The following is a 15604-nucleotide window of genomic DNA, read 5'->3' as shown; positions in this document are numbered from 1 at the left end:
GAGTGAGCAATTTCAAGTTCCTGGGTGTCAATATCTTTGAGGATCTAACCTGGTCCCAACGTATCAATCCAGCTTCAAGAAGGCAAGACAGTAGCTAAATTTCAACAGGAATTTAAGATTTGGTTTGTCACCTAAAACACTCAAAAAACTTCTAGAGATGTACTGTGGAGAGCATTCTGACATGCTGCATCACTGTCTGATATGGGGCAGTGGGGGCATGTGGAAATACTGCACAGGGTCAAAAGAACTACAGAAAGTTGTAGAACAAGTCAGCTCCGTCATGGGTACTAGCCTCTTTAGTATCCTAGATATTTCCAAGATCGGTCCCTCAGAAAGCCAGCCTCCATTATTAAGGACCTCATCACCCACGGCATGTCCCTTTCTCAATGCTACCGTCAGGAAGGACGTACAAAAATCTGAAGGCACGCACTCAGCAATTCAGGAACAGCTTCCTCCCCTCTGCCATTTGATTCCTAAATGGGCATGAAACCCATGAACATGACTTCACTTTTTATTTCCGTTTTTGCACTACTGTTCTTTATTTAATTATTTAATATACATAGATGTACTTATTCTAATGAATTTATTTATAATGTATTGCTTTCTACTGCTGCTGCTAAGTTAGTAAATTTCACAACATATGCCAGCGATATTAAACCCGAACCTGATTCAGATTCTTCATCTGAATTGTGGAGAAATTGTGAAAAAAGGTGGAATCAATATTGGCTTTTCAGTGCATATATAACAATATGAAGATGGAATTAAAGAGCTAGCTGAGGAGATTGTGGAGACATAAGTAATGATCCTTCAAGAATCACATTGTGTTGGAGGACTAGAAAATTGCAAATATTGCTCCACTCTAAGAAGAGAGAGATGCAGAAGAAAGGAAATTATAGACCAGCTGCCACAACTTCTGTGGTTGGGAAGTTGTTGGAGTCCATTAGTAAGGACGAGGTTTCAGGGTACTTGCTGGCAAGTGATAAAATAGGCTGAAGCCAGCATGGTTTCCTTAAGGGGAAATCTTGCCAGATAAATCTATTGGAACTCTTTGAGGAAGTAACAGGCAGATAGATAAAGGAGAGTCAGCAGATGTTGTTTACTTGGATTTTCAGAAAGCTTTAGACAAGGTGCCACATATGAGTCTGCTTAACAAGAGCCTGTGGTATTACCACAGTATCTATGGGTACCTTTTCTAGTTAGCTGCTATTGGCTAGTAGCATTCCACAGAGGTCGGTGTTGGGACTGCTTCTTTTCACATTATATGTTAATGAATTGGATGACAGAATTGATGGCTTTATGGCCAAGTTTGTAGATGATAGAAAAATAGGTGGATGGAGAGGTAATGTTGAGGAAGCACCAGGTCCACAGAAGGAATTACTCAAAGAGGAGAATGGACATAGTGGCAGATGGAATGTCATGCACTTTGGTAGAAGGAATAAAAGCAGACTATTTTCTAAGCAGCGAGATAATTCACCAATCAGAAGTGTAAAAAGACTTGGGAGTCCTTATGTAGGATACACTAAAGGTTAACTTGCTGGTTGAATCGATGGTAAAGATGGCCAATGCAGTGATAGCATTCATTTCAAGAAAGCCAGGATGTAATGCAGTGTCTTTTTAAGGCACTGGTCAGGACACAAGAGTATTGTGAGCAGCTTTGGGCCACTGAATCTAAGAAAAAATGTGCTGACCAAGAGGAGGTTCATGAGAATGATTACGGGAATGAAATGCTTGTTATATGAGGGGTGTTTAATGGCCCTGGGCTTATACTTGCTTAAGTTTAGAAGAATGAGAGGAGATTTCACTGAAACCTATGGAAAATTTAAAAATGAAGATAGAATGGATGTGGAGAGGATGTTTCCTATAGTGGGTGAGTCTAGAACCAGAGGACACAGCATGAGTATAGAAAGAGCTCAAACAGAGATGTAGAGGAATTTCTTCAACCAGATTGTGGTGAATCTGTAGAATTCATTGCCACAGATAGCTGTGGAGACCAAGTTATTGGATGTACTTAAAACAGAGTTTGACAGATTCTTGATTAGGAAGGGTGTCAAAGGTTATGGGGAGAAGGCATGAGAATGGGATTGAGAGGGATTATATCATCTTGATAGAATGGTGGAACAGACCCAACGGACCAAATGGCTGAATTGTGCTTCTATGTATTATGGTCTTATGGTCTAATTCCATAGAAACATGGGGATATTGTTAGGTTCCAATTATCATAGTTGTTGGTTTTTGCCCTTTATTGCAAGATGCATAAGGTGTATAAGATGATGATAGGCATTGATCGTGTGGATAGTCAGAGGCTTTTTCCCAGGGTGGAAATGGTTGCCACAAGAGGACACAGGTTTAAGGTGCTGGATACTAGGTACAGAGATGTCAGGGGAAAGTTTTTTACTCAGAGAGTGGTGAATGCATGGAATGGGCTGCTGGCAACGGTGGTGGATGCAGATGCGATAGGGTCTTTTAAGAGACTTTTGGATAGGTACACGGAGTTTACAAAAGTAGAGGGCTATGGGGAAGCCTAGTAATTTCTAATGTAGGGACATGTTCGGCACAACTTTGTGGGCCATTGTGCCTGTATTGTGCTGTAGGTTTTCTGTGTTCTATGTTCTATGTGCCAGAGGCATGGTGAGCACCAGGTGAGGAATTCCTGCTGTCACTGTGTGAGGTCAACTTATTTATCGAAAGTTATACTTGCTTTGGGAGTAACACATATTTTCTCATTTGACTTCATCCTGAATACATGTAATGAAAGAAATGTGCTTAGTCCAGAAAAGTTAAAGATTTCATAGCCCAAAAGGATGTTATTCCCAGTTTGCCTAGCACTTTTTCCTTTGTAATAGCAATGATGCTCACACCTGCTCCCTGACACTCATGGACCTCTGGTATACAGCAAGTTTCTTCACACAGTGAAGACAGCTGCCAAGTACTTAAGTTCATCTGCCATTTCTTTGTTTCCCATTAATACCACACCAACATTATTTTAACCATATAACCATATAACAATTACAGCACAGAAACAGGCCATCTTAGCCCTTCTAGTCCGTGCCGAACGCTTACTCTCACCTAGTCCCACCTACCTGCACTCAGCCCATAACCCTCCATTCCTTTCCTGTCCATATACATATCCAATTTTACTTTAAATGACAATACCAAACCTACCTCTACCACTTCTACTGGAAGCTCGTTCCACACAGCTACCACTCTCTGAGTAAAGAAATTTCCCCTCATGTTACCCCTAAACTTTTGCCCCCTAACTCTCAAATCATGTCCTCTTGTTTGAATCTCTCCTACTCTCAATGGAAAAAAGCCTATCCACGTCAACTCTATCTATCCCCCTCATAATTTTAAATACCTCTATCAAGTCCCCCCTCAACCTTCTACACTCCAAAGAATAAAAACCTAACTTGTTCAACCTTTCCCTGTAACTTAGGTGCTGAAACCCAGGTAACATTCTAGTAAATCTTCTCTGTATTCTCTCTATTTTGTTGACATCTTTCCTATAATTCAGTGACCGGAACTGTACACAATAATTCAAATTTGGCCTTACGGATGCCTTGTACAATTTTAACATTATATCCCAACTCCTATACTGAATGCTCTGATTTATAAAGGCCAGCATACCAAAAGCTTTCTCCACCACCCTCTCCACATGAGATTCCACCTTCAGGGAACTATGCACCATTATTCCTAGATCACTCTGTTCTACTGAATTCTTTAATGCCCTACCATTTATCATGTATGTCCTATTTGGATTATTCCTACCAAAATGTAGCACCTCACACTTATCAGCATTAAACTCCATCTGCCATTGTTCAGCCCACTCTTCTAACTGGCCTAAATCTCTGCAAGCTTTTGAAAACCTACTTCATTATCCACAACGCCACATACCTTAGTATCATCTGCATACTTACTAATCCAATTTACCACCACATCATCTAGATCATTAATGTATATGACAAACAACATTGGACCCCGTACAGATCCCTGAGGCACACCACTAGTCACTGGCCTCCAACCTGACAAACAGTTATCCATCACTACTCTCTGGCATCTCCTATCCAACCACTGTTGAATCCATTTTACTACTTCAATATTAATACCTAACGATTGAACCTTCCTAACTAACCTTCTGTGTGAAACCTTGTCAAAGGCCTTACTGAAGTCCATATAGACAACATCCACTGCTTTACCCTCATTAACTTTCCTCGTAACCTCTTCAAAAAGTTCAATAAGATTTGTCAAACATGACCTTCCACGCACAAATCCATGTTGACTGTTCCTAATCAGACTCTGTCTATGCAGATAATTATATATACTATCTCTAAGAATACTTTCCGTTAATTTACCCACTACTGACGTCAAACTGGCAGGCCCATAATTGCTAGTTTTACTCTTAGAACCCTTTTTATACAATGGAACCACATGAGCAATACGCCAATCCTCCGGCACCATCCCCGTTTCTAATGACATTTGAAATATTTCTGTCAGAGCCCCTGCTATTTCTACACTAACCTCCCTCAAGGTCCTAGGGAATATCCTGTCAGGATCCGGAGATTTATCCACTTTTATATTCCTTAAAAGCGCCAGTACTTCCTCCTCTTTAATCATCATTGTTTCCATAACTTCCCTACTTGTTTCCCTTACCTTACACAATTCAATATCCTCCTCCTTAGTGAATACCAAAGAAAAGAATTTGTTCAGAATCTCCCCCATCTCTTTTGGTTCCACACATAGCTGTCCACTCTGATTCTCTAAGAGACCAATTTTATCCCTCACTATCCTTTTGCTATTAATATAACTGTAGAAACCCTTTGGATTTATTTTCACCTTAAAACAAATTGTCCCAATCCACTCCTTCCAAATCCTTTCGCATCTCCTCAAAGTTAGCCTTTCTCCAATCAAAAATCTCAACTCTGGGTCCAGTCCTATTCTTCTCCATAATTATATTGAAACTAATGGCATTGTGATCACTGCACCCGATGTGCTCCCCAACACATTCCTCCGTCACCTGACCTATTTCATTCCCTAACAGAAGATCCAACACTGCCCCTTCTCTATTTGGTACCTCTATGTGTTGCTACAAAAAACTATCCTGCACACATTTTACAAACTCTAAACCATCCATCCCTTTTACAGTATGGGCTTCCCAGTCCATGTGTTGAAAATTAATATCTCCCACAATCACAACCCTTTGCTTACTACAAATATCTGCTATCTGCTTGCAAATTTGCTCCTCCAATTCTCGCTCCCCATTAGGTGGTCTATAATACACCCCTATAAGTGTTACTACATCTTTCCCATTCCTCAATTCCATCCAAATAGCCTCCCTAGACGAGCCCTCTAATCTATCCTGCCAGAGCACCGCTGTAATATTTTCTCTGACAAGCAACGCAACACCTCCCCCTCTTGTCCCTCCGATTCTACCACACCTGGAGCAATGAAATCCAGGAATATTTAGTTGCCAATCACACCCCTCCTGCAACCATGTTTCACTAATAGCTACAACATCATATTTCCAGGTATCAATCCATGCTCTAAGCTCATTCACCTTTCTTACAATGCTCCTAGCATTAAAGTAAATGCACTTAAAAAAGTCTCCACCTCTTCCTCTCTGTTTATCTCTAACAGTACAAAGAACTTTATTGTCTTCTTTTTCTTCCTTCTCCCATACATCTGTTCCTACACTCTAGTTCCCCTCCCCCCTTTGTATCTAGTTTAAATCCACTGGAGCCTCTCTAGCAAATCTACCTGCAAGAATATTTGTACCCCTCCAGTTCAGATATAAACCATCCCACCGGAATAGGTCCCACCTTCCCTGGAAAACTGCCCAATTATCTATAAATCTGAAGCCCCCACCTCTTGCACCATGTCTTCAGCCACGTGTTGATCTGCACTATCTTACTATTTCTAAACCCAGCTAGCTGCACGTGGCACTGGTAGCAATACTGAGATTGCTATCCTGGAAGTGCTGTCCTTTAACTTGGCACCTTGCTCCCTAAACTCACCTTTCGGGACTTCCTCACTTTTCGTACCCACGTCATTGGTCCCTACATGGACCAAAACATTCGGCTACTCACCCTCCCTCTTGAGAATACTGGGAACTCAATCCAAGATATCGTGGGCCCTTGCACCAGGGAGGCAACAGACCATCCAGGATTCTCAATCTCTTCCACAGAAACTCCTATCTGTTCCCATAACTATCGAATCCCCTATCACTACTGCTCTCCTCTTTTCCCTCCTTCCCTTCTGAGCTGAGGGTCCAGTCTCGGTGCCAGAGACGCAACCACTGCAACTTGTCCCTGGTAGGTCATCCCCACCAACAGTATCCAAAACGGTATATTTATTGTTGATGGGAACGGCCACAGGGGTGCTCTGCTCTTCCTGTCTATTCCCCTTCCCTCTCCTGACAGTCACCCAACTACTTGTCTCCTGACTCCTAGAGGTGACTATCTCCCTGAAACTCCTGTCTATTTCTGCCTCTGCCTCCCGAATGATCCGAAGTTCATCCAGCTCCAGCTCCAGTTCCCTAACACGGTTTGTCAGGAGCTGCAGCTGGATGCACCTTTTGCAGGTGTAGTCATCAGGGACAACTGTGCTCACCCTGACTTCCCACATGCTGCAAACGGAGCATTCAACTGCCCTAACTGCTGCCTCCATTACCTACTCCTAACCTAATTAGATTAATTAAAGGAGTTTACTGGGCCTTACCTCACCTGGAGTGAAGCTCAAACTCAGCCTCTGCTCGCTATTTAAATTCTCCCGCTGCCTCACGGGCTGTCTTTCACACGCTTGCGCAGTCGTACCCTGTTAACCTCGCCTCTGCCTGTTCTCGCTGAAGCCTGATTGAGCCAAAGCCGACCCACTCTGCCTCAGTCCACTCCAACAATGGCCGCTACGATGATGGCTGCTGTATATGGCGGTCTTTCTTTTTAAACGTTTGGCTGCACAGTCTAGCCTCTTTGCTCTGATCAGTTAAAAAAAAAGCTTCTCTCCAAGCTTCTTTTACCTCTTCCCTCTCCACCTCTTGCTGCGATTTAAATAACCGTTGAAAACTTTCTCTTCTTTTTAAAACTGTGGTGCGCTATGTCACGTGCCTGCGTGACCAGTGGTCTAATATCAACACTCACTACCCTTTTACTCTTTATATAACAGAAAAAAATTTAGTATCCTACTTTATATTATCAGCTAGTTTGCCCTCATACTTCATCTTTTCCTTTCTTATAGCTTTTTTAGTTGCCTTTTGTTGGATTTTAAAAGCTTCCCAATAATCCAACTTTCCATTCACTTTTGCTACCTAACATCTGGGTTAGGACACAACACCAAGTATAGGACAGCCTTTCCCCAAGTAGGCTCAAGCACAAGTTGCTCTAAAAAGCCATCTCAGAGGCATTCAACAAATTCACTCTCTTGTGATCCAACACCAACCTGATTTTCCTAATCACCTTGCATATTCAAGTCCCCATTACAGTTGTGACATTCTCATTACAAGCCATCTCTAGCTCCCTTTCCAATTTTAACCTCACATCTGGACTACTATTTGGAGGCCTATATATGACTCCACTAATGTTTTTTCACTTTTGAAGTTTCTTGATTCCACCCACAAAGATTCAACATTCTCTGTCCCTATGTCACCTCTTTCTAAAGATGTAATTCCATCTTTTACCAACAGAGCCACACCCCACCTATGCCTACTGCCTGTCCTTTCAATACACATTATATTCTTTGATATTAAGCTCCCAACTATGGCCTTTCTTCAGCCATGACTCAGTGATGCCCACAATTCTGACCAATCTCTAATTGCATCATGAGTTCATCCACCTTATTCTAAATGCTATGTGCATTTAACTACAGCATGGTCAGTCCAGCACAGCCACCCCCTGGTAGGTCATTCCCCCCCCCACCAATAGTATTCAAAATGGAGAACTTGTTGTTGAGGGGGACAGTCACAAGGGTGCTTCCCACTATCTGACATTCTCCCTGCCCTCTCCTGACAGTCACCCATTTATCTCTTTCCTGCAGCCTTGGGGTGACTACCTCCCTGTAGCTCCTGTCTATCCCCTCTTCTCTTACTCTAACAACTCAAAGGTCATCTAGCTGCAGCTGCAGTTCTTTTAACACGGTCTCTAAGGAGTTGCATCTCGATGCCCCTGATGCAGATGTGGCCATCAGTAGACTCCTGAAAATCCCTCATCTGGCACCCAGAGCAGAAGACTGGCCCTGTAGACGTACCCCCTATCCTCACAAGAGTTAATTCAGAAAAAAATAAGAAATGAACTTACCTGCCTACTTTGTCTCTACCTATTCTCGCCAAAGCCTTACCACTCTGAATCAGACCACTCCGACGATGACTGCTCCCACAATGACCACTCTGCTAGACAGTATCCATTTTAGGGAGACTGGGTTTTGGAGAGCTGGGGGGTGGAAAGAGTTTTCTGAAGGACAGCAGCCTGCTTTGGGGTCTTTTGGTGGGAGGTGAACAGAGAAGAGCACCAGGGAAGACACCTGGACAACCCCATCTAAAGGGGAGATCTGATTGCAAAGAGTGCTCATGAGGTGGAGGATTCCAAGAAGGGTGATGCAAATTCAGTAGTGAGTAAAGTGATACACTGAGCTGATACAGGAATGAGCTGCAAACTTTATGTTCAGTCCTGATGGAGGGGCTCAGCCAGAAACGTCGACTGTTGCTGTCTGGCCTGCTGAGTTGCTTCAGCTTTTTTATTTATGTGCACATTTAAACTGGTCTAACTGTAATGGGCTGTTTGAAACAGATGAAAATTGGTAAATATACATGATTTATAATTTTATGCTGGTGTATGATGTCTTTTCTATGCTACTGATGACTGTGAATGAGCAGTATTTACAAAGAATTTAGACCATGAGACATAGGAGCAGAATTAGGCCGTTTGGCCCATTGAAACTGCTCCAACAATCAATCATGGCTAATCCACGATTTGAGCATTTGCTCAAATTGACATTGCTTTAATTGTAACATTATGACCTTCCTGTTTGGATAAACCCCAAATCATACTGACCCTGGGCATATACTGCTTAGGAAAAGTGGTCTTCTTACCGCTGAGTAATACGGCTGTTTGCAGAGTTAGCTAACGAGCCAAGTTGGTGTTCGAGCCCCGGTGACAGGATTGCACTGAGATAAGTGTTAAGAGACATTCTGAACTGAGAAATGGATGAAGGAGGAATTGGAAGGAAGCTGTTGCTTCTTGCATTGACACCATCCCTTTACTTTTGCAGACAGTACAGAGTGCTTCCACAGGAAGATTTACCTCCAAGCATGGAATTGCAGTTCCTGGGAGAAGAAGTAAGTATAACATAAAACTGTGCACAGTTGCTTTGAAGTAATTACTGTAACTTCACTTTCTTAATAGTTATCATTTAGCAGTAAATCAGTAGCTTGTAGTATTTTAATGATTTGATTAAATTGACTCTGTGGACCTGATTGAGCATAGCACAGAACAAACAGTACGTCACAGGAACAGGCTTTTTGGCACAGAATATTGTGCCAAAAAATTAATAATCAAACAGCCAACCAAACTATTCCCTTATGCCGACACAATGACCATATCCCTCCATTTTCCTCACATTCTTGTGCCTATCCAAACGTCTCTTAAATGTCCCTAATATATCTGCCTCTACCACCACCCAGGCAGCACCAACCGGTCACCCACCACTCCGAGTAAAAAATCTGGTCTCTCACATCTCCTTTAAAATTACACCCCCCGAAACACTTTAAATCATGCTCTCTGGTATGAGGCATTTCAACTCTCAGAAGAAGATGCTGTCTGTCTACTTTATCCATGCTTCGCTAATCTTATAAACCTCCATCCGATCTCCCCTCAGCTTCCACCACCCCAGAGAAAACAACCCAAGTTTGTCCAACCTCTGCAATAGCACAAGCCCTGTCTGCCAGTAAGATTGCGTGCTTACCCCCTCAGTAATATTCGCTATCTCCACTCTTGCCTCTCTCCCACTTCTGCCTGTTTCTATGCCTGATTAATCCTCCCTTCCCAATCACCCAACTTAGACTAAAACTCATTCCAGCTTCTGCCCTGCCAGGGATTCTATCGTTAGAGGAGCAGAGAGCAGATTCCGTTGATGTGAAAGAGAGCAGCCAGATGGGATATTGCCACCCAGGTGGCAAGGTCAACGATGTCTTAGATTAAGCCTACAGCATTCTAAAGAGCTGAACAGCTGAAAGTAGTGGTTCATATTGAGACCAATGTCATAGGTCGGAAATGGGAGGAGGTCCTGAAAAGAGAATATGAGGCATTAGGCAGTAAGCTGAAAATCAGGACCTCCAGTATTCTCTGGATTGCTGCCCATGCCATGTGCCAGCGAGTATAAGAAAAGAACACTTGGCAGATGATTATGTGGCTGAAAAATTGGTGGAGGGGGTGGGGTTTCAGATTTCTGGATCATTGGAATCTCCTGAGGAAGGTATGATGCATAAGAAGGATAGGTTACACCTGAACCTGTGGGGACCAATATCCTCGGGGCTAGAGATGTGGGTTTAAAGGTCCAAATTAACATCAGAGAAATGTATACAATATATATCCTTAAATTGTTTTTCTTTGCAAACATCCACAAAAACAGAGAAGTGCTCCAAAGAATGAATGACATTTAAACCTGAGAACCGCAAAGTCCTCCCCCCCAGCTCCCCCCCACCCGCATGTAAACGGTAGCAAGCAACAGCTCCCTCCCAATAAAATAAAGCGCACCACTACAGAGCACAAGCATGTGCTCGGCGATAGCAAAGACACAGACCTTGCAGTTACCCCAAAGACTATCGCATTTCATCCAGCATTCGACTAAACACGGGTTCTCTCTCTCTCTCTCTAATAGGGGAGAGGGAGGCGTCCCCCATTTTCACAAGGGGAGGGTTTAAACTAATTTTATTCCGTTGAAGCCCATTAATGGGAACTAACAATTATTTGCACGTTCTATTATCACCATTAATGTTAGTGATTTATTCTAATTTATTTATTGCTTGGAATTCTCCTGCTGCTGTAATTAGTTTTGAAATCAGATCTTCTGGGTTTTTTACCCTGAGCTCTAGACAAGCAAAAGCATAATCACAATGCAAATGTATCTCATAATGAACTCCACAGTGAATTACTTTTAAAAATTCTGCCCATGCTACCTTATTCTTCATGTGTTTGACACCTCCTCCAGAATTACGTTATAGTCTGTGTTCTCTGCTTTTCCTCCTCACTCAACCCATTAGATGATAACATTTGGGAATCTCAGTTTCACACTCTGAGCTCTACCAATCCCTCTGCATTTCTGTCTCTCATCCTTTTGATGATTCCTCATATGATCATAACTTTGCTCATCTTTCCTCGCTTTTCTCCTATCAGATTCTAATCACAGTGTTTCATTTGAAGAGAAATTGCACTGGAAGTACAATCTGTTGTTAAAACTGATGTCTTGTTCAGTACAGAAGTAAAACAGCAGATGAACCAGTAAAAAGATGTGCATTAATATGGCATTACTGCTTAACTTTAACCATATAATTTCTTCTTGCTCTTTCAGAGAAGCTCAATATTTCAGGTCACTTGCATTCAGATAGCAAGGACAAATTCCTGAGCTATTCTACTCTGAGTTAACTGCTGGAGCTCGGAAGATAAAACTGACTCTTCAGATGCAGAGGAAAATTCATTACAATCTTAACAAAACCCATTTCAGCAGTGAATTAAGAAGAAAAGATGATTTATGACAGAAGTTTCAAAACTGTAGAGAATGTTTGGCATGTAATTAATATTATCAAAAGGATAATCAATTTTTTCTTTGTATTCTAGGGTAATAATTAATACTAATGTGAAGAATAAGCACATTGTGGATAATAAAAACAATTATCCATTGTATTGTATAGATTGGCATAAGATTTTGCCATTAATTAAAGAATTCACACATAGATTTTTCAAACTGGGTAATTTGCTTTTGTTTATTTTTTTCATTTTAGTTAGCTATATTTGTGTACTGCTTATTTTGTCTGATTACAGGTCACTCCCCCTACCTCTCCCCAACAGCCAGTGCAATCTCAGGTATATTCTTTATCTCCTATAATGAATCTGCTGAATTTCTCATGGCTTCTTGGGTTTTGTACTTTTCTAAAAGCATAGGATTACTCTCAGCCTCTATAATTTGCTTTGTTTCTCATTGGAAAGGCGTAGAACTTTGCAGAAACACTTCTCAGGCCCATTGGACATTGTTACCTTCCTTTACTAACCTTCTTATTGAATACACCACAGATCAGCATGAAGATATCATTTGGGTGTACAGAAGATAATAGTATTCCATGGGCGAGGACAATGAAATAAAAATATGGGTAGGAAAGGGGATATAAATTTGCCATAGTATCCACTTTTGATTGCTGTTCCCTGAACCCTGCTGTAACATTTACTTGTTTGGAAGCTGCGTGATGTGACAGGAGGAGGCTTTGGTGTGATTGAGTTGCCTGTTGTCACTTACCGACCAAGTTCACACATCCATTCATCCTCAGTAATATGACTCTATTTGGTTTGTCTGGGTTTAGAGTTAAAAAATTAAAGGGTCTTTTCCATGTTTTTTCAAACAGGATTGATTAATTCCCAAATCCTATCAACAATACCATTTAAATTCATCAATATAAGTCAGTCGCGTATTCCTCTCACTTCATTATTTTTTCAATTCATACACATGATTTAATACTTCTTGTGAAGCCAGGAGCAAAGCAATGGTTCTGAATGAGCCACACAGCCTTCTCTAGAGCATTTCTGTTGGCTTAGCATATGTCACATCGAGAAAATAATTCATTAAATCAACTCATTAGGTGGAATCAAAACATTTCAAGTGCCCTCTAACTAACAAATGCAACAGTATGATAGGTTATAGTTCGAATTACTCCTACCACAGTGCAATTGTTGCCTTGTTCTGTTTGTTCGACATCATTACTGCTCACTGTGTTCTCCTGTTTCTGGGCTTCCACATGTCTCACATTGTGGTACCTTCTACAAATTTGTGTGTTCATTCCACAGCAAGATTCAATTGAATGGTAGATCACTCACTGTTGAGAGGGAGCAGGATGCTCATTCAATATGAATTTCCGAACTTTCTGGCTGTTAATTTGAAATTATAGAATATTGCTCATATTATTGAATATTGATAGATCTAGATAGAGTGGATATGGAGAGAATGTTTCCTTTCGTGGGGGATTTTCGGACCAGAGGGCACAGGCTCAGAATACAAGGATGTCACATTAGAACAGAGATGAGAAAGAATTCCTGTAGTCAGAGGGTGGTGAATCTGTGAAATTCATTGCCACAGATGGTGATGAAGGCCAAGTCACTGTGTATATTTAAAGTGAAGGTTGATAGTTTCTTGATTAGTTACAGCATCAAAGGTTATGGAGAGAAGGCAGGAGAATGGGGTTGAGGGGGATAATAAATCAGTCATGATAGAATGGCAGAGAAGACTGGATAGGCTGAATGGCCTAATTCTGCTCCCATGTCTTATGGTCTTAAATGCTGTTTGAATTAATGGGTAGTGCAACAATAATATTGAGTTGTATTCTGTTGAGTCTTTCGATTACATGACATTTCAAGATGCATTTTGCTTTCCCTTTGGAAAAATTCCCAGATAAATGTTAGTTTAGTGCTTTTGTTTCAAAGCATGATATAAAGGAGAACATCCTGGGAATCAAAGATAAGGAGAAATGACTTTATTTGGACGGTGATGAATCTGTGGAATTCATTGTCACAAATGGCTGTGGAGGGCAAATGATTGGGTACATTTAAAGCAAATGTTGATAGGTTCCTGATTAGTAAGGGCATCAAAGGTTACAGGAAGAAGAAGGGCAATGGAGTTAAGTGGGAAAATAAATCCGGCAAGACCAAATGGCAGAGCCGACTCGACAGGCCAAATGGCCCAATTCTGCTCCTATGTCATATGGTCCTATGTCTAATTCGCAGCTTGATCAGTTGTGGGTGCTAGTAATAGGTAATTATCAATCCAAATTATTGGTCATGTATGTATGAATAGATTTCAGTTCTGCTTTTATCTTGCACTCTACTTCACCGCAATACAATTATTTATTAATTTGAATTTTCTGAACAATCTCATTCACCTGCTGAAGACTATAAGATATAGGAGCAGGATCAGTAATTCAGCTCATTGACTCTGTTCCGATAAGCCATCCAAAAGTAGAGCTTAGATATTTGGTATGGATGAACTGAATTAATGGAAGATGATGAATTAATAATTATGGTATGACTGTGTCAGCCCATTGAATTCTGATAACTGAAGCCACAGAAGGAATAAAATTAAATTTTATTAATAGCTGATTTATATAAATTTAACAATATGATTATGTTTAAATACTCTTGAGTACTGAGGAGAGATCTGATAGAAGTAGATATTGATAGGGTAGACAGTCAGAAGTAGTGTAGAAATACCAAACACCAGAGGATATAATTTTAAGGTTAGTTGTTAAAGTTTTTTTTAATTGATTTTTTAATGCATTTTCTATGACACTACAAACTAAAACAAAACCCCAAAAACAAAATAGGAAATTAGTTCAGTGCAAGATAAACATACAATAGTAATATAATACAAAATAAAATAATTGAAAAAGCACCCGTTGAAGTCGTGTAAAATTAGTGTCCACCCCCAACCCCACAAAAAAAACTGCAGACCAACCAAAACAAAATGTAGAAAATATAAATCAGAACATTGAAACCCCCAAAACTGTAAATACAATTGAAAACAGAAGATAATAATGCCTACTACCAAAAAAAAAAAGCTGAAAGCAAGGTTTAAGGTTGATATGAGGGGCAAGTTTTTTTCTGCACAGAATTGGTTACTGGGTAGTGGAAGCCGGCAGTTTGCTGGATTTAAATAGATGCATGAATATGAATGGAATGAAGGAATATGAAGTAGGTACAGGAGGAGGACATTTAGTACCAATTGGCATCAAGATCTGTACAACGCTATTCTATGTTCAATGTATTATAGCAATTTTAAACTGTTAGAGATAATTAACAAGGTTCAAAAAACTCCTGTGAAAAGCATTTTTGTGGCAGATGGAAGCATGTTGTTGCTTTCATACTTCAAATTCCCTTTAATAATATCTTAAGTATTGAAAAATATGTTTGTTTAAAAATAATTTTTATGTTAGGGGACCTTTTAACAACAAAGAGTTATGAATGGAGAAAACTTTTGTAAAAAGTCATAGTAGCGGACACCTGTCATTGTACTCTGTTCCTCTTCGTGCCTTACTATTCTACTTTATGGTACTTGTGAATACAGAAAACAATTGTAATAGATGTGATGTAACGCTAAATAAGTGATATGCTGTCAATCAATAAAATCAATGTAAAGTGAATGTAATAAACATATTGACTGGCAGTGCAAAGTCAATTCTCACGATTCATTCTACTGTAATATACACAGATTTTCATTTGTTCTCAATATAGTGTTTACTTATTTCTGTAACCTCCAAGAGGACCACAAACTTGTTGTGGTTTAAAGGCTTGCATGCCTCAATGACTGGAATGGCTGGAATTAGTGCTATATGCTTTGGCTCTTGGTAGGATCACCCATGCCCAAC

The 15604-nt window shown here is 40.6% G+C and overlaps 1 protein-coding gene across 1 annotated transcript in view; it reads left to right on the top strand.

Annotated features, from left to right (window-relative positions):
• LOC132400537 (adhesion G protein-coupled receptor F4-like) overlaps window positions 1-15403 on the top strand; it is a 116654-nt gene extending 101251 nt beyond the window's left edge. Inside the window, exons 15-16 of the mRNA XM_059981579.1 lie at window positions 9253-9319; window positions 11551-15403. Of these exons, the coding sequence (XP_059837562.1) occupies window positions 9253-9319; window positions 11551-11624 (141 nt within the window). The 3' untranslated portion in view covers window positions 11625-15403. The remainder of the gene's footprint in view (window positions 1-9252; window positions 9320-11550) is intronic.
• The last annotated feature ends 201 nt before the right edge of the window (window positions 15404-15604 follow it).

This window comes from Hypanus sabinus, chromosome 10, assembly GCF_030144855.1.
Source record: "Hypanus sabinus isolate sHypSab1 chromosome 10, sHypSab1.hap1, whole genome shotgun sequence".
Taxonomy (NCBI): domain Eukaryota; kingdom Metazoa; phylum Chordata; class Chondrichthyes; order Myliobatiformes; family Dasyatidae; genus Hypanus; species Hypanus sabinus.
Note: the sequence above shows the minus strand (reverse complement) of the source record. Positions and strands in the feature narration are given on the sequence as shown.